This window comes from Notamacropus eugenii, chromosome 2 (genome assembly GCF_028372415.1).
Source record: "Notamacropus eugenii isolate mMacEug1 chromosome 2, mMacEug1.pri_v2, whole genome shotgun sequence".
Classification (NCBI taxonomy): domain Eukaryota; kingdom Metazoa; phylum Chordata; class Mammalia; order Diprotodontia; family Macropodidae; genus Notamacropus; species Notamacropus eugenii.
Window position 1 is genome coordinate 224,758,752 of NC_092873.1, and position 22,642 is coordinate 224,781,393.

Genomic DNA, 22,642 nt, shown 5'->3' on the forward strand with positions numbered 1-22,642 from the left:
GGAGAATAATAAGAAGGCATGTGTGAGTTGTGAACTGCACCAGTAGAAGGTATATTTACTCTCCTACATCCGTTGAAACAGGGAAGGAAAAGGGAACAAACATTTTTTAAGCGCCTAGTGAATACTAGGCACCATGCTAAGTGCATAACAAATGCTATCACATTTGATCCTCACAACAGCCCTGTGAGATAGATGCTACTATTACCCCCATTTTACAGATTTGGAAATTGAGGCAGACTGAAATTGGATTTGAACTCAGCCTACAACTGTCTACATTCCTGACTCCAAGCCCAGTGCTCTATCCACTACACTACCTAGTTGCCTATAATAATATGTCAGTGAGCTGTGATTTTTTGCAGACAGTAACTCCTCTATAATTAAGACTTGCTTGTGATCACGCAGCAAGTAGACACCAGACAGCATCTAAACCAAGTTTAGACCTTTGTGCCACATTATGCCATATTACTATTTTAAATCCTGTTTTAAATAATGGACATCTAATAGTCTCCATTTGTCAGGACACTCCATTTTTCAAAGATCAAGTGACAGATTGCTCAAGGTCATGCACCAATGTGGGTACAGAGTTGGGTTTAGAATGCCCAGCCCCTGGATTGTCTCTTCTGGAAATGCTGAATCCTTCCTTTACTTCCCCAACAAAGTCCACCATCTGAATCTATGGGTTTAGACAAATGCCTCCATTTAACTAAAAACAAACAGCAACAAAAAAACCCCAGCAACTCCTAAAGATTGGTAACCTAGATATCCAAAGGTTCAGAGCTTACACACATAAACCTGTTTCTGCCCAGGATGTTTATTTAGCATTTTATTATCTGAACACAAAGTGTGTTATTTCCGTGTTCCCATGTAGTTTTTCTGGTTTCTTTCAGGCAAGGGGGAAGGGTAAATGTTCCAAAATTCCTATAAGCAAGTGAATCAAAGGGGCTGGGGACCTCATTCATATATCTTGACTTACTGTTCCTTTTTTTCCCTCTACCTAAAAATTACACAATCAACACTTGATGGAAAACCTAATTTCAATACTTTTTTTTCTCTTCCATGGTCCTAAATTAGAAGGGAATCTCTTTTACCTTTATTATAATTTGTGTTGCCTGGCACCACCAGCCCTCTGCCCTCAGCCATGACTATAACATCCTGTACCCCAGTCCAAGAAATCTGATGCTTTTATTTTGGTTCACTCATTCTCTGACAATCTTTATATATATTTTGTATATTGTCATGCTGTTGCAGCAAGCACCCTAGCATGCCTAGGATGGGCTGCTAGCACTGGCTCTTAGATCTGCTTTTCTAAAAGGAAAGCAATTTTTGAGGGGTCAACAATCTTCTTTAATCGCATATATCAACAGAGAAAATACAAGCAGAGAAATAAAGACCAACAATGCATACATCACAGATCAACAGACAGATCCAGCTGTCTGACCATTACATACATACACAGTTACCAGAGAAGAAAGAACCAACATCTGGATTTTTGAAGCTGGGGAGGGGAGAAGCGGGTTCCTTTAAGGGTTACCCATAGTCTCAATGGGCACATGAACTTTCTAATCCCCCAAAGCAAAACCTCCCCTTTGAGTATACATACACTTTTCAGAGCTGGAGGGCATCACTATCCTTCTGACCCAGTGCCTCATTAGCAACTAACAAAAGGTGTGAGCCTTCCTACAAAACAAGCCTCCCCTAATCAGGCTTCCTTTAGTGGGCTCCACCAGAGGCCTATTAATGGATTGGGAAGATCTTTAACTCTCATTGCCTTTGGTTGTTCACATCACACATGCGTCTCTCCCCTTCCTACTCTTCTTGCTATGTGCCTCTATTGATTTAAAAGTAAATGAACATAATGATCAGATTTGCAGCCCAAAGACTTGCCAATAGCCATTCTTCTTTCCAGGATCACTTACCACCAAATTACAATCTAAAAATAAAACAAAATTAATTTATACTATCATAAAACAAAGGATGTTGGTACCCTAATACAAATAACACCCTAGAGATTTTTCTTTCTACTCAAATCCATGCTGAAGTACTAGGTGTCTGGATGCTAGGATGCAGGTCAAGAAAAATGTTAGGGCCTGTTTTGTTTAGGGTTCATGGTTTGCAGGTAAGCAGCTTCTAGGACTTACTGACACCAAAGAAAGGTTTTGTGTTTAATTGAGCTCTTGTTTGTACAACTTTTTCTGAGTGTGTAATATTCTTTTCTTTAAAAAAAAGAAAGCAAACCTAAGGCATTTTTCCTTTTTTTTTTAATAGATACTTGGTAGCCCCCAGAGGCTCTGTGATCTGGCAGGGCCTAGCTCCACGGAACCTGAATCCAGGAAAAGATCAGTTTCAAAAAGGAAAACACATCTTGATCTTCTCAAACTGTATGTATGCACCTTCCTCTTCTATTTCTGTGTTAGTTATTGAGGAATGATGGTTAGAAAAAGTCTACCTAGCCTGTGAGTGTGTGTGTGTGTGTGTGTGTGTGTGTGTGTGTGTGCACAATATGGTATGGTGGAGAGACAGCTAGCTTTGGAGCCATGAAGGGCATGGGTTCAAGTCCCATCTCTGACATATGTTGGTGTGACCCTGGGCAAAGAGCTTAAACCCTCAGGGCAACTCACTAGAACACAAAGATGCAGAAAAAGTGATGACCTCTATTAGTAGAGAGAGGCTCTTCACTGTAAGGAAGTAGTTTGAATTTCTATTCTTGTCCTTGTGATATAGAGAAAGCCTGTGAGACACAGAGGATAGAGTCTTAGAGTTAGGAAGCCTGAGTTCAAGGGTCCCCTGACCCCTACTGGTTGTGTGACCTTTGTCTAGGTCACAACCTCTCATTGCCCCCAGGCAACATTCTAAGACTATAAATGACGGAACAGTTGCTGAATTGCACTGATAGAGAGATATTTCTCACGAGAAGCTTCCTTCCTAGGCCAGTGAAATTGAGGTCCATCCCTGACTCGCAAAGAAATTTTATATATTTGTATGTATGTGTGTGTGTTAAATAATATATGATATGTATACACATATATTTATGTATATTATGTCACATCATTGATAATTATGACATAATATTACTGTGCTATATATGATATGATACATCATATTATAAAATATATGATATATTATATGTGATATATCATTATTATAATTGACAAAATATATTGTAATGTAAGTCATTATATACATGATATATCATATGCAATATGTTATAGCACATATATATTACGTCAGTCTTTATAATTAATGGTTATATATAATTTAATACGTGTATGAGTATGTATGCATGTATGTATGTATGTATAGGTGGGCTAGGTGCTAGACTGCATATCTGTCAAAGACCTAGCCTAAGTTTTAAGAAGCTTGTCACCAGGTTGGTGAATTTTTTGGCAGCCATAACTCAGAGATCACCTATTCCATCATGGGAGGGGCTGTAATCTTTGTTGGGAAAGGCTGGAGAAAACTGCCACGCTGATGAAATGACAGGGCTTTGAAGTCAAGGAGGATGAATGTGCATGAGCGTTGCCCCTTACTGTGACTGTTACATGCCTTACCAGCTTGCCAACGCATGTTCCCTTTAGAATACTTTTCCTGTCCCTGAGATGGCATTGTTTTCTTCTCTCTTAAACAACAACCACGATGGCGCAGCATTATGGATGGGATGACGGAAGCTTGTCTGAAAGGCGGCATTGAAGCCTGCTTTGCCTCGGTGTCCTGCGTCTGCACCCTGCTGGGAGCATTAGACGAACTGAGCCAGGGCAAAGGTTTGAGTGAGGACCAGGTGCAGCTCCTTCTCCGGCGCATCGATGAGTTGAAAGACGGGGCCGAATCGAGCCGCGAATCCATGGAGATCAATGAAGCCGACTTTCGGTGGCAAAGGCGAGTCCTGTCCTCAGAACACACCCCATGGGAATCAGGAAATGAGAAGAGCCCTGACATTAGCATTAGTGTTACCACGGATACAGGTCAGACCACTTTGGAGGGTGAAATGGGGCAGACCACGCCTGAGGAGAACCCCGAAAACCTAAAGAGTTGTTTAAAGTCGCCAGCCGTACAAGAGAGTAAGGAAATTCTAAGGAAAGAGCGAGACTCAGAAGCGGTAGACCAACCAGATGTTGTTCAGAGAAGCCACACTGTTGTTTACCCTGACATAACTAATTTCCTGTCCGTTGATTGCAGGACGAGGTCCTACGGATCCAGATATAGTGAGAGTAATTTCAGTGTAGATGACCAAGACCTTTCTAGGACTGAATTTGATTCCTGTGATCAGTACTCCATGGCCGCAGAAAAAGACTCTGGGAGGTCCGATGTCTCAGACATCGGGTCTGATAACTGTTCTCTAGCTGATGAAGAGCAGACTCCGAGGGACTGCCTGGGCCACAGATCTCTGAGGACGGCCGCCCTCTCCTTAAAACTGCTCAAGAGCCAGGAGGCGGAACAGCACAGTGCCAGGTTGTTTGTGCAAACTCTGGAGAACCTCCTGCCTCGGCTCCTTGCCCTCCCCACTGTGGAAGAAGTGGACTCTGCCCTCCAGAACTTCTCCTCCACCTTCTGTTCAGGTTTGCAAATGATTCTCCTACTCTATAGTTAAAATTAACGTTCCATGCTCCTGGCTTAGAGAGCAGTTACAGTTGAATATACAATTTGAAGTACACAAGCACACTCCAGGAATTCTCTGAGATTCTTCCACTGTTCTTTTATAGGAAGAAATCACAGGATGATAACTTCCAACATTAAAGGGTTACCTTCCACCCTCTTATTACCGACCTTACCACCCCATCATTATATAGAAGTGGAAACTGACGTTCAGAAAGGTTAAGGAATTTGTCCAGCTTAAGTAATTTATCCACCCAGCTAGATAAGTGCCATAATCAAGATTCAAACTGAGATCTCCTGACTCCAAAAAAAAGCATTCTAAGCGCTCTGCCACAGAGTTATTGTAAAGGGCTCAGTAGAGACAGTGGTTCGATACAGTTCTAGAAGGACAGTTAGATGGTACCGTGGGTAGAGCATCAGGCTTAGCATCACGAAGACCCAAGCTCAAATCCAGCCTCAGACCCTGCCTAGCTGTGTCGCCCTGGGCATGTCAGTTGACTTTTTTGTCTCAACTTCCTCATCTTTAAAGAGAACTAGAGAAGGAAATGGCAAACCACTCTAGTATCTTTGCCAAGAAAACCCCAAATGGGGTCACAAAGAGTCAGGCACAATTGAAATCCTCCCTCTTGACATTTACCAATTGTGTGATCATGGGCAAGTACCTTATTCAGCTGTTCAGTACTTATTCAGCTCAGTATAGTGGAGAGAGTGCTGTATTTGGAGTCAGAGGACCTGGCTTCAAATCCTGGCTGTTCCATTTATTACCTTTGTGCTTTTTTCCCTCCGTTTGCAATTGTTGTTCAGTTGTTTCAGTGGTGCCATTTTTCTTGGCATGGATACTGGAGTGGTTTGCCATTTTCTTCTCCAGCTCATTTTACAGATGAGAAAACTGAGACAAACAGGGTTAAGTGACTTGCCCAGGGTCACGCAGCTGGTAAGTGTCTGAGAGTAGATTTGAACTCAGGTCCTCCTGACACCAGGTCCAGCACTCCATCCACTGAGCCATCTAGCTTCCCATTACCTCAGTTTACTTAGCTGTGAAATAAAGGAGTTGACCTCAAATATCCCTTCTAGCTCTGAATCTATGATCCTATGATCATACTAAGTTTTAGATGGGTTGTGACTTGTGTTAGTTGAGAGAATCCTTGCATTACAATCGCAGATCTGATATATATGAACTCTTGCTACATTCCCACTAGAGATCATAAGAGTCAGGGAGCACCAAATATGATAGAATTTTAAGATTCCTTCTTTAAAAGAAAAACCAAACCATCATCCATCTCTTAAAATCCTGACATGTCCATTCTGGGACTAATATATGCAATTCTGATCACCATACCTCAAGGAGGATTTAATGGACTTGGAGAAGACCCAGAGGGGAGCTGCTAGAATGATAGATGAGAGATACATATAGGAAGACAAACTAAAAACACTAGGATTCTGCTCTCTTAGAATAGTAAAAGATGAGAATTGACATCAAAATGTAAAAAAATGTGACAAGGATTGATAAGGTTAGAGACAATGTGGAATAATGGTTAGCACTTCCACCTTGGGGTCTGAAAGGTCAATGTTCCAGTTCTACCTTTGATATGTTCTGTCTGCATGACGCTGGGCAAGTCATTTAACATCTAAGTATCCTGGCTACAACTCTAAGTTGCAGAGCAAATGCTGATCTGCATTGGTAGAGGACATTTCCTCACTGGGAGTTCCCTATAGCAGTAAACACTATTGATGTGTGTACCAAGTCTCCAGATGCTAAGACAAGGAAATATCTTTTGAAACTTATCAATGAAGTTTTAAGTACAACAAAAGGATCTTCTTGACTGACTCTTTCCTGATAAACATTTAAAACTCATTTCTTCAAGAGTTCATTCACGGAGAAAGAAGTAGATTTTAAAAGGATTTGGATAAATATATTAAGTGAGAGAGCTATAATTGAACAATAAGGAAAGACAGAACTCTCTCCAGCATATGACTAAGTATGATCTGGCTGTTACCCCATTTTCTATGTATAGGAATGACATATAGGGTACTAGACCTATTATAGCACCTTGAGGCTCCCACAGTTTTTTTTTCTCCCAGCAAACTTCAGGACTTGATTTGCTGGTACTACTGAGTGGTCTTTCATTAGTACACCTTCTCCTTTTCCCATCATCTCAGCTTCATCATGAGGAGAGAACATTTTTAGGAGATAAAAAGACCTCCTTTATATCTTGACATGCTTCCTGGAAAAGGAATATAACCCTTCTTTTTAGGATAAAAAAGTCCTTAACTATATATTCACATACTTCTTAAAAGTTGATTTTCCATTGTCACATAATTTCAATATTGGCCTTATTATTTTCAGCATGTTTCTTTTTTTTAATTAGTTTATTTATTTTTTGTTTTCAACATTCACTTTCCTAAGCTTTTGAGTTTTAAATTTTCTCCACCTCACTCCCCTCCCCAAGATGGAATGCAATCTGATACAGGCTCTACATATACATTCATATTAAACATATTTTCATATAGTCATGTTGTAAAGAAGAATTAGAATAAAGGAAGGAACCACAAGAAAGAAGAAACAAAACAAAGCAAAAGAGAGAGCAAATAGAATGCTTTCATCTGCATTCAGACTCCAAAGTTCTTTCTCTGGATGTAGTTGGCATTTTCCATCATGAGTTTTTTGGGGTTGTCTCAGATCCTTGCATTGCTGAGAAGAGCTAAGTCTATCAAAGTTAGTCATCACAAAATGTGATTGTTACTGTGTACAATGTTCTCCTGGTTCTGCTCACTTCCCTGAGCATCAGTTCATATAAGTATTTCCAGGTTTTTCTGAAGTCCGCCTATTCATCATTTCTTGTAGCACAATAATATTCCATTACATTCATATGAACGTAATGAACCACAACTTGTTCAGCCATTCCCCAATTGATGGGCATCCCCACAATTTCAATTCTTTGCCACCACAAAAAGAGATGCTAAAAATATTTTTGTACGCATGGATCCTTTCCCCATTTTTATGATCTCTTTGGGATACAGTCTTCGAAGTCAGCACATGTTTCTTAAACACATTCATGTTCTTGCACTGATAGACTCTCTACAAAGAAAAGTTAGTAAAATTCAAATAATATCTTAGCAAACTACTGCTCTTCCACACAAATCTATCACAAGTTTTTAGGGCCATTTGAGTGTGAATTGAATCTTTTACACTTCTTAAGAGTTCATATAACTTTAAATTAGATCATTTCTTCCTCCTTTGTGGTGAACTGTGATAATTATTTTCCAAATGCAGAGAGTGGGTTGTATATTTCATTTCCATGTAAAGTCTTACTCTGTCAGCCATTTAGTATCTTATCCTTCTAAGTGTATATAATTTACACAGTTGGTTTATCACTAAACAAGTTCAAACATTCCTGATTGAACTTGACTGAATCCCCATCTGAATCAAGGAATCAGATTTCCATTAGCAAAGTGATCTTAAATTCCAGCCAAATGCTTTAGTCCACATTGTTCCATTCAGTGTTGTTCAGACCACACTATCCATGAGTTTTGTTTTGGCAAAGACTGGAGTGGTTTGCTGTTTCCTTCTCCAGTGGATTAAGACAGAGAGATTAAGTGGCTTTTCAAGGGTCACACAAGTAGTAAGTGTCTGAGGCTGAATTTGAACTCAGGTCTTCCCAACTCTAGCCCTAGCACTCTGTCCACTGAGCCACCTACCTGCCTTGTTTTAGTCTATGTACCTTCTATTGTATCTGTTTTAAACTTTGGTATACTTTCACAACCAAGTGAAAGTAATGGTGCACCTTTGCCAGTATAGAAACAAAAAAGAAAGCAAAAAGATGAATAAATGAGTGAATGAATGAATGAATGGTCATTCAGCTATCCAGAAGCCACTTATACTTCTGCCTAGTTCAGCTATCTAGGACACAACCATAAACTTGAAAGGAAGGATAAAAAGCAGCTGAACTAGCTATCACACAGTTCAATAACTTTCAATCTCCTCTCTCAAGTCTTTATTCAGAGTCTGCTCTTGTATTCATACAGTACTAATATGTTTGGCTATTTGATTTCTCAGTCCACAAAAATTAGAGGCAGTAAAGTCAAAGGGAGTTGTCCTGCCAGAGGTAGATGTTTGGCACAAATAAGAAGGGACATTTGGCATCCTGACATGAAGCAAGGAAACAAAGACCAACTGTAAGAATGATAAAAGCACAGCAGCCTAGAGCCATTTAATGTTGGGTAGGGATCTTCAACAATTTTTTAACAGGAATGAAAAGATAACACACAAAAGGAAAAAAGAAAGAGGGGAGGAAAGAGACACCAGGGGTGCCTAGCACAGGGGCATCCTGTTGCGTGGAGTTGAAAAAAACAACCAGGGAAACAGATACTGAATGCAGTGAACCCAAAAGTCCAGTTTTTTACTCTATAAAGGAAAGCATTGGGAGGAGTTTGGTACTGTACCCTTAGTCTTCCAATCAGAGGGAAGAAGAGGTTGAGGGAGCTGGTGTCAGTCAAGGATTGAGTGAGAGCATGGTATTAGAGGTAATGAGTTTAACCTGGGAAGGATATCTTGTTCCGTGGAGCTGAAAAAACCAGGCAGAATGGAATGATCATAGAAAGTCAGCTATCACAGAGGTAGGAAATGTAAATCTGAACATTATGATTTGGAAAAATGATGAGCCAAAGTCTGCCCCTGGATATATATCGTTTGCCTTTCAGATTAATTCAAAACACATTTTCGTTGGCCACCTGCAATGGGAACCAAAAGAGCTAGGTGGTTACTGTTTGGGGATTTTGGGGTGGGGTTGAGATGGAATTGTGTGTGCAGGCTGATCACATCTCTCAGAACTTGGTAGTATGCAGACAAGCTGCCAGGATTTCAGATTTGTACCTGCCAAAAAGCCTGTTTGACTCAAAGCACTTTGCATAGCATAAAATGTTATAGATGCTTATAAACTTAAATAAAAAATCCTAGAGTTGCAGGGTTATAAAAAACACTAAAGTTGGGTGTGAACTAACTGTCAGGTTGTCAATTCATATGTCCTTCAGTGCTTAACACATTTTTCTTAATCATCAGAATTGATAATCATTTCCAAAACGAAGTTATTTGTGGGTCCTATTCCCAATAAGCTAATTTATATGTCAGTCCTATGGTTAGCCCTGAATGACACTATTGATATGGACATTCTATAATCATAGTGCCATTGAGTGATGTTGAAAGGACCCTGGAGATCCTCTAATTAAGCAGCTCTCAAACTATTTGGTCTCAGGACCCCTTTACAACTTAGTAATTATTGATCCAAAACATCTTTTTGTTTATGTGGGTTATACCTAGTGATATTCACTGTGTTAGAAATTAAAACAGATAACTTAATAAAACATTTATTGGTTCATTTAAAAAGAACAATATCAAACCTATTTCATGTTGACATAAACAATTTTTATGAAAATAACTACATTTTCCAAAGCAAAAATATTTAGTAAGAAGAGTACCATTCATATATTTTTGCTGGATTCTCATATCTGCTTCTGAATTTAATTTGTAGTGATATGTTTGAGTTGAAGAATATGAAAAATATCCAGCTTCATGGAAATATGTAGTTGGAAAAGGGAAGAGTATTTGAATAGGCAGATAACATCTTATTCTGAAAATTATTTTTACCTCGACTCTTCTGAAAGGGTATTATGAACTCCCCTCCCCCAACCAGCAGTCCTCTGACCATACTTTGAGAAATGCTAATGTATTTCAACCCCTTTATGTTATAGACTCAGGATGTGTAAAGGTCAAGTGACTTCCTCAGTGTCACACAGAAAGCTAATGATCTATGCAGAAGTAGACCCCGGGACTCCTGGTTGTTGTTCCACACTTGTTTTCCATATAGCTCCATCAGAAAACGAACATGATGTCACACACATTGCTTTCAGAATAGCAGTTGACATGCATAGGGGTATGAAGTAAAAGACATACATACAGACAGACATTTACTGTTTTACATATGATGGCCCTATTTTCGAAACCTAAAATTAGGATACATAGTCTGACAAAGAAATTTCCTTTTGGAAAATCTTGTTAAATATGCACTTCTTTTTCTTGAAATCAGAAATGTCTCAGATTTTCTAGGACAAATGGATACCATAAATATAACCTTTTCTCAGACAAGTACTTTGCATCTGAAAATAATATCAGAATAAGGAGTTAGCTGCCTTCTCAGAATGCTAAATGCTAGATATTTCTGTTCTTCTGAAAGCTACTAAAATGAAAAGCTGGCAGTAGCAGGTTGGATTAATAACTACTTGGCAGATAGGGATCACAATGATAAAATTTAAAGAATGCTAGCCTTCGGAGTCTGAAGAATCAGCCCTCTTTTTGCTAAAGTGGGGTTGAGAGAGTTGGAAGGGAGAAAGAAAAGCAGTTGCTCTAAATATGACCGCACATTATTTCAAAAGAAAAATCCAGACTTTGAAATCATGTTCCATACTGCTGCCAAAGTGATCTGTCTCTCTCCTAAAGCCCAGGTCTAGCAAGGTCACCATGTGCTCAGTGAACTCCAGGGACTCCCTGTTACCTCTTGGATGAAATTCTTGGTTCGGCGTTTAAGCTCTTCACCACTTGGCCTCTTCTTATCTTTCCAATATTATTACACATTACTCCTCTTTACACACTGTATGGTTTAGCCAGGGTGGTCTTCTTGCAGTTTCTCACACATGATGCCACATCTCCCATCTCTGTACCTTTGCACTGGCTGTGCCCTCTTGCCTAGAATGCACTCCCTCCTCACATCTTCATCTTAGAATCCCCAGTTTCTTTCCATACAACTCAACTGCCACCTTCTACATGGAGCCTTTTCTTGTCCCCTAAGCTGTTAGTGCTTTCTTCAACCCCCAGTTACCTGTATTTATTGTGTAACATACTTTATATGTATATATTATCTTCTCTGGGTAAAAAAAAAGGTAAGGTCATTCAAAGCAGGAACTGTCACCATTTTCTTTGAAATTTTAGTGCCTAATACAGTGTCTGGTACACTGTATATAATGTATAAAGATGCACAGACAGAATTTGACTCAGGTTTTCTTTTCTTAGATTGGTGATTTTAAAATTATGTCTATAATTCAGTCCAGAAAAACAAGCATTTATTAAGCACTTGTGTGCAGAGTACTGTGCTAGATGCTAGAAATAGAAAGGCAAAATGAAAAATAAGGCCAGCCCTCAAGGTTACATTCTACTTAAGGAAAACATTAGGGTTCCACAGCATCTCCAGAGACCCTAAAAGGAGAATACAGTTATAGTGGATCTCTGGATTTGAATAGATTATCACCTCTAGGTATACCCCTAGCAGCATACCAAGGTTCTGGGGGTTTTAGGGTATAAGAAAAGAATGCAGAAAGATTCAACCACCTTATAAAGGTAAATGAATGGTAACTTGAGGAGAACTCTCGGAGAAATTGTGAGACTGGAGAGGGAAAACCTTCCCAAGGAACGGGAATCACTCTATGAAGGAGGAGTCTTAGAAGGCCTTGAGGACTTTGATGTTTCATCTGGATCAATGATCTCATGCACTTGGGCTCCCTCAGCCAGTTCTTATTCGTGGGTTTCTGGAAATCTTCTCTAGGAAATTTGTGTCTGCACCATAGATGTGCTGCCATGAAAGTCTTGCTCTGATGCCTCATTATGGTAAGGAGACATGGTCTGACTTTTTGAAGGATATGATAGTCCCAACAATGCATTGTGTCTACTGCCTGAGGCTCTGCCTAGCTAAATACAGATAGGCCAGTTGGCTACCAGAATCTTTTTTTTCTCCAGATATGGAATTTCATCAGAGTGGGGCTCTCCCAGTGTTGACCCTCCCTCCACTAACACACATCAATAACTGCTCTGCAAATTATAGTCTTGCTTCCTGGGACACTGAGAGGTTAAGGGATTTGTCCATTCTATCACACAGGTGGAATGTGTCAAAGGAAGGATTTCATCCTTTATCTTCCTAACTCCAAATCCAGCCAGTTAGGCCACGTAGCTTCTGGGCTATTAGACAATGAGCTGGGAGTGAGGAGGGCACAGGGACTGTAGCATTATGTAGAGCAGATATAAAAAGACCCTTAGGTTTGTGGAAGCACTTTCTACTTCTGCAGTGTGAGTACTGCAAAAGGGGACATGAAGAGTTTAGACCATTTACCAACATTCACTATTATTCACATTAGTAATCTTTGAAACTGTTGTGCATAACAGATACTGCAGGTGCATGATCCTTGGGAGTTTATGTTTTAATAAGATACAATACACACAATACATGTATCATGGGAACATACAAATCATTTTAGATGTTAATTTTATAGGGATTTTTTAACCTTTATGTCATGTTTTAAACTTAATTTTTTAAATGACTTTTATACAGATGAATGGAAAGGGCCTTTCCCCTACTTGACCTGAGACGAAACTTGTGATTTCATTGGCATAGGGAACTTCCTCTTACCAATGCAGTTAAGAAGCTTAAAGAGTTCCTTGACCCTTAAAAGTTAAGTGATTTGCCCAGGATCACAAAACCAGTCTATATCAGATGCAGAACTTCAGCCCAACTCATTCTAATGCCAAATGTTCTCTACCCACTACATCACACTGCCTTTTGGAAACCTTTCATTTTAAGGTGGCATGACATTTCCAATACATCTGTTCCAAAATTAGAACGTATGAATTGACACATTTACTTGTTAAGACAGGGCAGGTAAAAATAGGTTAGTTAATGCCAGATTGTCAGAGGACCTTGAAAACCAAATGAAGATGGCACCATGGCTATTGAGTGTTTTTACTAAACAGCAAAGAATGACGCTAAGTAGGGGACTGTTAGAGTCAAGACATGCTTGCAACTGTGACCATACTTACAAAAACAGGGGAAGCATAGAAAACCAGGATGGCAAAGGCATGTGATTATGAAATTATTTTTATTTTATGAACCCACTTCAAAAACTTAGAGAGATTTTACACAGGAGAGAAAGAAATAGATAATGATTGAGAGGAAATTGATAAGACAACATGCATTTGTGTGTTTTTCCAATTTCTTATGTGTAGGTGTCAGTGAAAAGTCCCTAATTAAAAAAAAAATTCATCCCATATGTCATTAAAACCATAATTAGATGCTAGGTCTTATGTAAAGAAATCTGTTGTCAAGCAAAATGTTTCAATTATTAAATGCAGGGAATAAGATAACAAATCATTGAAAGGACTCATCATGTTGTTATAGCTCCTGATGATGAAGCATGATTGAACCAAAGATTGGTTACCAGAGGTTAGCAGTGGGGGTGGGGTGGAGATGAGGGAAAGAAACAGAATGAAGGAGGAGAAGGGAGAAGGAGAACAAACAAGTGGTTACTAAAAGGAGGAAAAAAGTCAGTTACCAAAATTTTATAGGCTATATATCTGACTTGTGTCCTTCCAATTTTGATAACTTGCCAGTAGACAGCACTTAACAAGCATGAGTATAAGACTAGTCTATTCTATTGCCAAGGGACTTATGGCATACATTTTCCCATAAAAGCACATTTTTCACATATTTATAAGAAAGTATGGGATTTATTACTTCTGAGATAAATCAAGCAGATTGCCATTTTCCCTGAGACAAAATATTCCTTATACCTGGTTTTGTTCCATTTTTGTGAACTGGCTGAAAGATTTTCATAGTTTAAAACATTAATCAACCTGCCCTATCAAAATAGACATAACTTATCAACAGGTTGCTCATAACCGTCTGACCGATTGTCACTACCGATGATCAGTAATGCCTTCCAGTGGTTTACCTGCCTCTGTGCTAATGACATTGTGCTTCTGTGTCATTTACCCCCATTAAGTTTTATATGAGTCCCAGTAAATACTTCCCTTCTTACTTTTCATGAGCTGAACATCTGCTCAGTCTTTCAAAACACACTCAAATAATTTCTTGCTCTTGAATGCAACCATTTTTTGTTAGTGTCTAGTAGCTAAGTCAATTATAGGATTTTTTCCTTGTATCTTATGTCACAAATAATGTACCATAGTGTAGTAATTGCACCATTGAAGTGCTCTTTCAAGTGGTTAAACAGAAATAGGTATTCTTGCACTTTGTGTGGCCCAGAGAATTGCAAAAATCCCACCCAACTTAAAAACTTTAGACAATCTCATTGATCAGTGTGTGTCGGGGTACATTACTATTTCCTAAACTTAGACTCTCCTTGAAAAATGAGTGATTTTTTAATGCTATCTTCCAACATTTATTTACTTTATGCATCTAGTTCACAATTCCAAGAGACTTAAAGCACAGAATCTGTGAAACCTCACAAAGCAAGACAAGCTTTACCTTTTTTACTTAGTAGCATTTTTAATGCTTTTTTTTAAGTAAAAAAAGTCATCTCACAATTGTGTTTGAATAGATGGAAAAATCACTTTTTTTTCTCTGCTGCCACCAATTTTATTTGGCTTTGAACCAACTTTAAAAGCCATGTTTTTCTTCATGCCCTCTTTCTGCACTAGACATTAGCTATTAAGTTAGTCGCCTATTAATTTGGAGTCAAAGTGGAAAATCAAAGAGATCAAAACCCTTCAGTTTCAGGATGATTTGTAGAGGTTAAAAAAATGTTTCAGAATTGTAATTTCATCAGTGTGGGGAACTGTCAGTACAGAAACTCCCTCTAGCAGTGCAGAAAAGCAAGTATCCTGCAGCTATAGATGTAGGTCACTGAGAAGTTAAGTGACTTTCTCAGGGTCACATAGCCAAGATATCAGTGGCAGGATTTGAACCCAAATCTTTTTGAGTCTGAGGTCAGCTCTATCTACTCTGCTAGGATGCCTCTAAAAAACTAATACAGGGCGGAAAACAGACAGTCTAGGTGCCATGTTCTGTTCTTACAAATTTACTTGGAGATTATGGGGAAAAAATTATATATTAAGTATGTATGCTATTGAGAATGATGGCTAGAATCTATTTGTTTATCTATCTGTCTATCTGTCATGTCATATTCTAGGAGTATAGGTTCAGAGCTGAGACTTCAGAAATCATCTAGTCAAAACCCCTCATTTTACATATGAGGAAACTGAGGTCCAGGAAAAATTCAGTGATTTGCCCAAGGTCACATAGGAAATAAGTAGTAGAGTAGTGATTCACATCCAGATCCTTGGATTCTGGAACCCATGTTTTTTCCATTCAGTCATAGTCCAGTCACACCCATGTCAACCCAAACATTTGTGTGGTATCAAAACAAAAAGGCAAAATGGTGAACATGACACCAGACTGAGTGAGAGGGGAAAGGAGGGGAACAAGTGCTTCAGTGTCTACGTGTGCCAGGCTCGTAGTGCCTGCGAAGAACTTTATAAATATTATCTCATTTGAACCTCAACCCTATGAGGAAGTTGCTATAGAAAAAGAGGAGACCAGGGTTTAACTTCTGAAACTATTTCTAGTTAAGTGGTACATGGTAGTACGTTTTAGTATAGGACTTGTACAAATACTTATATAAGTCAAGATAATTCATATCCGGGCTCCCACATTTCTAAACTGTGAGGTTATGAAAATTTGATCCCTCTGAGCCTCAGTTTCCTCACCTGTAAAATGAGGATAATGCTATTTGCACTCCCTACCTTATGAAGAAAGTGCTTTGTAAACCTTAAAGCACCACATCAAGAAGAGCTATTACTCCCACCTTGGACAAGCAAGGAGCTCTTTATTTGGCTCATTTTTCCCATCTGTAGACTGTGAGTAGTTTATCTATGGCAAATTGATATAATATTAATGGTTAATGTTTACATAGCATTTAAAGTTTACAGAGTTCTTTGCACATATCCTCAAAACAATCCTGTGAAGTAGGTGCTATTATTATCTCCATTTTATGGATGAGGAAACTGAGTCTGAAAGAGGTTATGTGACTTGGACAGGGTCATACAACTATTAAGTATCTGAGGTGGAATTTGTACCCAGATCTTCATGAATCCAAGTCCATCATTCTATCTACTATGATAACTAGCTACCTCTATACAGCATAAGCCCTAAGGAAAGAAACAACTCAAATATAATCAGATTGTTTCATTTATTACTCTTTTTATTATTATTATCTTTGGGAAAAGGAACGAGAAAGGGAAGAAATAGCATCCTAGCCAAATTTCTTGGTCCCAGTTCTCAATTCCTGTTAATGTCTTCGAATGAGTGTCCATCTCCAGGGCTGGCTCATGCTTCTCTCTAATGGAATCCTACCCAAATGATTTGTCCGTGACCCCTGGAGATTCTTTCTGTCTTTCTGTTAGGTATGATTCACTCTCCTGGATTTGACAGCACCAACAGCCTCAGCTTTCAAATCCTGATGAATGCAGACAGTCTCTACATGGTTTCACACTACACTCTCCTGCTCAATCTGAAGCTCTCCAATGGTGATTACTACAGAAAGAAGCCAACACTTGCACCTGTCATGTTGGTGAGCATGGAGTCTCAAGCACGACATTCTGCATACGCTTAAGTGGGCGGGCACTCAGCCGTGAAGGCAAGTGTTAGTCACATGTAGGAAGAAGCTCTACACATGTCATGCCATGCTGCCTTGGCATTCCTGTTGCCTCTTAGGGAGTTGGAGGCTAGAAAAATATCCATATTGTTAAGTTACAGACGTACTCACTACACAGCCTGTTTTTGAGTTTGAAGAGCAGTGGCCATTTAGAATCAGATGGATGGATAGCCTAGTATTTTCACCAAATGCTTTTATTAAATACCCATGTAATTGTTATTAGTTCAAAAGCTTGTCAATTTGCATCAGAAAATGCACAGGGGACTAGTTTTGGTTACATATGTGAATTATATATATATACATATATTCATGTGGAAAGGATAAACCAGACACACAAATTCTATGGAAAGTTTTTTCTTGATTCCAAAATGGTACCCAGATCAATATTTGTCCACAGACTGAGAAGCTTACTTAATAACAGATACCAAAATACCTTCCATAAAGCACAGAATAAGAAAGATAATTTCTTTTACCTATTGTTTGGATCCCTCTGAGATAGATGTTACCTCCAGTAGCCTTAGTAGAAGGAAAAACAGTACAAGCAGAACAAGTACTGAACAGAAACCCATGGAACTGACAAATGAGTAGAAACTTAAGAAATCAAGAGTCTTATTTTTCGGTTTACCTAAGACAAACATCTCCAGGGATGTGTAGGTGAGCAGCTCTTTCATCAACATAAGTGCTCTTGGGTACATATTTATTCTATCAGGTTATTAAGTTTCCAGATAATAAATTCCTTCCTTACCACCAGTTGGGCAGGTGATGAAAAAAGGAAGCCATAAATTGTTATCATGGTATAACTAGATGGCTCATATACCGAGCAATAAATATATCAAATATAAGAACCCTAGCATTTCCCCAGAAATATGCTTTTTTAGGCATTTAAAATATTTCACATGGAAAAATGGGCAGCATGAGGGTTATAATAGCTTTGATTTATCTTTCCAGAACTTCCAAAATGAATTAAGTTTACTGACCATGGGGCAATAAAGGGGCACCTGAAAGGAGGAAATGAAAGAATTTGGGGCTCAACACATTGTTGAAGGTTGTACTCTTAACACTGACTAACACAATCTTTCTCCATAGAAAGAGTTTATGAAGCAGGTCCAAACCAGTGGGGTGCTGATGGTTTTCTCTCAAGCTTGGATTGAAGAACTTTACCATCAGGTGCTTGATAGGAACATGCTTGGTGAAGCAGGATATTGGGGAAGTCCTGAAGAACACAGCCTTCCCCTCATCACAATGCTAACTGGTCAGTGACTCATTACATTGTATTTTTTTAAGTACTTGTTAGTAAGTGAATGACTTCTTTTCCAGAATCCACTCCAGGGATTCTACAGCTTTTCTAACAAATTTTCAAGGGGCATCCACAGAATCTTAATATCAGCTGACAGATGAGTACAAGCAATTGTTGGGTGATTCAAGGTCAACAGGTATGCATGCATATGGAGCTTTGCCAATATTCTGATTGTGAAAATGTTGTGGGCTCCTTCAGTTAACTGTTCCTTTTCATTTCATTCTTGTTTCTGCTTCACTTTAACAGTGGTACCCACTGTTCCCTATTTGGTAAGTCCTTCTTTGGCTCTTTACTGAGGTAAAACCATTGATCTTATTTTAAAAGGGAGGTTAGTGTACTTTGGGCACAAATCCCAGAATCATTCCTGGAAACTCCATGCTCTAAGATTCTTTGGTGCTCATGGGATTTTGACAGTAATGCTGAGTGATTGAATAGCTAGTTAGTTTCAGTTTTGTTTCCCATATCATTTAACCCAGTGATTCTTAATTTTCTTCTGTGTTGTATTTGAAATAATAAAATGGCTTATATAAAGAGTTTTTGTATTATAGAAGTTATTATAAATAACATTTATATCAAATTTTAATTTATATAAATAAATTTTATATAAATAAAATATTACCTAAATTATTTTTATTATAATTTATATATTATAAATAATTTTTATTATAAAATTTCATATAAAATAAAATTTATATAAATATAAATAGTATTTGCAAATATCATAACATCTTTGCCTTAAGTATACACAGTTTGATAATTAATTTAATTACTTTAAAATCCAAATGAGGTCATTAGAAAAATGTATTTATCACATGGTACCACAACTGCAGAATCAGGACCAGGCCTGGTTAAGAGCTAAAGATAGGCTCTTATGTGATCATCCTGACCCTTCTTGAATACATTTAAGTTACAAAGAACTATTTATTTCTTGAGGTAGCACAACCCATTTTTAAGTACCTTTAGTTTTTAGGCTATTCCTTATTTTATTGAGCAAAAATGTGCCTCTCTCTAACTTTGACCTGGTGATTCTAGTTCATCCCTGTAAAATTACGTGGAACAAGTTTTATTCCTCCTTCACATGAGAGCCCTTCAGATATTTTAAGGCACCTCTGATGATCCCACTAAATTTTTTTTATCCGGTATATTTTATCTGGTATATACTCCATTTAGCTCATCTTACTTTGTTTGTAACACAATACTCATTAATACTTACTGGCTCTATATGGACAGGTCTGATGAGTCTGCTTCCTTATCCATAATATAGGTGGGTTGCTCTAGATAGCTTCTGAGGTCTCCTGCTCTATATTTATGGTCCTGTGAGCCTAACAATGCTAAATTCACGTTGTTTCTTTTTTGTTTATTTACCTGTTATTTTTTATGTGCTTATTATTTATTTGTGTAAGGTGCATCATTCTGTTCTTTTATATTAGATTTCCTGTCAAAACTCCTCAGTTATTTTGTTTTTTACTCTTTCCCTGCGTGTGCCCATGTAGCCATGTCCCTCCTATTCAACAGGTGTATTATCCTAAATGAAGGATTTTACATTTAATCTCTCTGGGTCTGAGTTTACTCATTGTAAAATGAACGGGTCGGACTCCATGGCCTCTAAGGTCTCTTTCAGCTTAATGAATTTTTGTTGTTTCCTTAGTGAACAGAAATTCATTTTCCACCTGCTCATTACCCAGCTGTGTAATGAATGGTTTTAGAATTTTGCTGATGTTCAACATGAGGATCAACATTAGTTTATTGTAAAGGATTATATAAATATCCCTTCCACATCTCAACTTTTTCCGTCACAGTTTTGGTATAACACAGGTCAGCATAAGAAATTACTGCAGTATTCTGTATTTTTAAAATTTCCTTTTCATATAGCATTTTTACTTAACATTGGCCTACATATAGCTTACAACCAAATATTTAACCTAAATTTTATAAGATACTGTAAACACCCCATAAAAGAAAAACAAATAATTCAGATTTCTTCTCCATTATGAAGGGAGAGTCAAAAAATTTTATACAGATTTTCCAGATCATAGGGTGCCACACCCCTAACCCCCTGCCCCAGTTGTGGAAGGGATAACTGTAGTTGCTTTAACCTATTTTTCCATCCTTTCCCCCAAATCCCTAGTCTTCTAGAACCTCTTTCATACTTCATCATTTCTCAAAGATGGTTGTCATTGGTTTAATGATCAATATTCTGAGGTGTAGTGCATGTAGCCTAGAAGGGAAAAATTCATTTAGATCATTTGTGTGTTTTCTTACTCATCTTTTCACTTCTCTTGCATCTCTATTTCCTATTTATTATGAAGGTTCGACTCTTTTCATTCTAGAGATTATTTTCCCTGATTGATAAGAGGGAGGCAAAATTGAACGTTTAGTTGGTGGTGCCTTCTCCATGTTGTCTGTTTGTATTGTACCCTCTGGTCAAAGCACAACACCTGTTCCTTCCTGGTTCTCTTTACTTGGAGCATAGCTTTAAAAATCATTGTTGCGTTCCTTAGCATTTTTCACAAGCATTTGCTAATTCTGACCTTTAGCTGTCCTTACACAACGCATATTTCTCTTTGGCTTTACAGATCTGACTCCATCTCTTGTTATGTTCTTCCATCTTTTATACATGTCCTTTTAAAATCTGAAGTTAGGTTCAATAGCTTGATATTTGTTCAATATTTATTCAGAGCAAGACACTGAAGTTATTGGGGTTTGGGGAAATGTCTCTTTAATTTATCTTCCAATATTTCTAAACTTTAGTGTTTGTTAGGTCTTTGGTCATTATCTAATATTTCACCTTTCATGATAGCCCTCATCATGTAGTGGAAATAAGGCCTTTGAAAAAGGAGAGAATTTGGATTTGAATTCTACCTCCTTTACTTTCTGTTCTGTGACCATGGGCAAGGTAGGTGACTGCTCTGAGCCTCAGTTGCCTCTTCTCTAAAATAGGAATAATAAATAATATTTGTAATTCTTATCTGATGGGATTATTTTGAGGATCAATTAAGATAAAATGTGTAAATTCAATGCGAATGTTAAGACCCTTTGTGCATGTCAAATATTATTTATTTCTATACCTCTGCATGTATTACTGTAATTAAGAAATAGACTAGGTGGACTCTCTTTTGCCATAAAATTTATGCTCTTTAAAATCTGAAGATTTGTGTAACTTTTAATGACTCTGAGTGACTATTTAGTAGAATCTTAACGAGTTAGTTGAATAGAAATTGTCTAGGGAATTAGCTCTGTTGCAGTGAATTAGGTTTATGTTCTAGTTTGTTTTAATTCCATCCTCATGGAAAGATTTGAAAACAGATGTGGAACAAGTCTATGGATCCCCTTGTTTGTGGAGGAATTGTCTATACTAAATCTCTAAACTAGCAGACTTCAGAGATGAAAACTGTGCATAACTGGCTTAGGCAGCATCATAGTGTAGAAAAAAAGAATGATAGATCTAGAATCAGAGGACTGGGTTAAATTTTTGGCTCTGCATGGTCTTTGGCAAGTCGGTTAGTCTGTCTGGGTCCAAGTTTTACCCATTTACAAAAGGAGAAGGTTGGATTAGATTGTCTCTAAGATCCCTTTCAGCTATGATCTTATAATTCTAGGGCTCTAAATTCCAGGAAGATCTCTGTTTTAAATTTCCTGCTGGATTCCAGTCCTTCCCTCCTCCTGTGAGTCATGTCCTTCTTTCTACACTTGTTCAATTAAGGCATCCAATGCCTAGATCCAGACAAATGCAGTTTTCACATGAGCCTGTAAATGTGGAGCCATTGGTTAATGTAACCTGGTAAACCCGGAAATGACAAGTTGGGCAAGGAAGCCCCAAGCCATTTCAAATAAAAGATGGTACTTAGAAATTTTTTGTGCAATATAGGACTAAAAATTAGTGGCCACAATTCCTGATTCCTAGTGCACTTCTCTGTAATGCATTGAAGCCAAGATTATTTCTACTAGGTCACTAGGTATAATGATGAGAGAAATCTATCCTTCTTTCTAGGGTAAAGTCGGAAGTACAGTAAATGGGGGAGGGGAGACATGCATGGGGAAAGAATAAAATCTAATCCCCAAACAAATTAGGCAAATCTTTCTCTATTGAATGAGAACATTGGTTTGTAGTATGCATATGTGATATCAAAAGTAGAATTAGAAAAAAATAAGTCCTTTCACTTTTGAATGGACAAACCAAATTTGAGATGTAGTAGAAGAGACAAGGACTCAGATCAAGAGTAAAAAATATCAAAAGCCAAGAACACAGGTCTTAATGAGGTT

The 22,642-nt window shown here is 38.1% G+C and overlaps 1 protein-coding gene across 9 annotated transcripts in view; it reads left to right on the forward strand.

The window, feature by feature from the left end:
- The window catches only part of ARFGEF3 (ARFGEF family member 3), a 220,633-nt gene that overhangs the window by 131,821 nt on the left and 66,170 nt on the right, over window positions 1–22,642 (forward strand). For 8 of the 9 annotated variants that reach the window (XM_072643438.1, XM_072643432.1, XM_072643433.1 and 5 more), the window contains 4 exons: window positions 2,266–2,378; window positions 3,643–4,553; window positions 16,832–16,998; window positions 18,169–18,334. In XM_072643438.1, the coding sequence (XP_072499539.1) occupies window positions 2,266–2,378; window positions 3,643–4,553; window positions 16,832–16,998; window positions 18,169–18,334 (1,357 nt within the window). The remainder of the gene's footprint in view (window positions 1–2,265; window positions 2,379–3,642; window positions 4,554–16,831; window positions 16,999–18,168; window positions 18,335–22,642) is intronic. The other variant, XM_072643440.1, reaches the window with a different exon arrangement.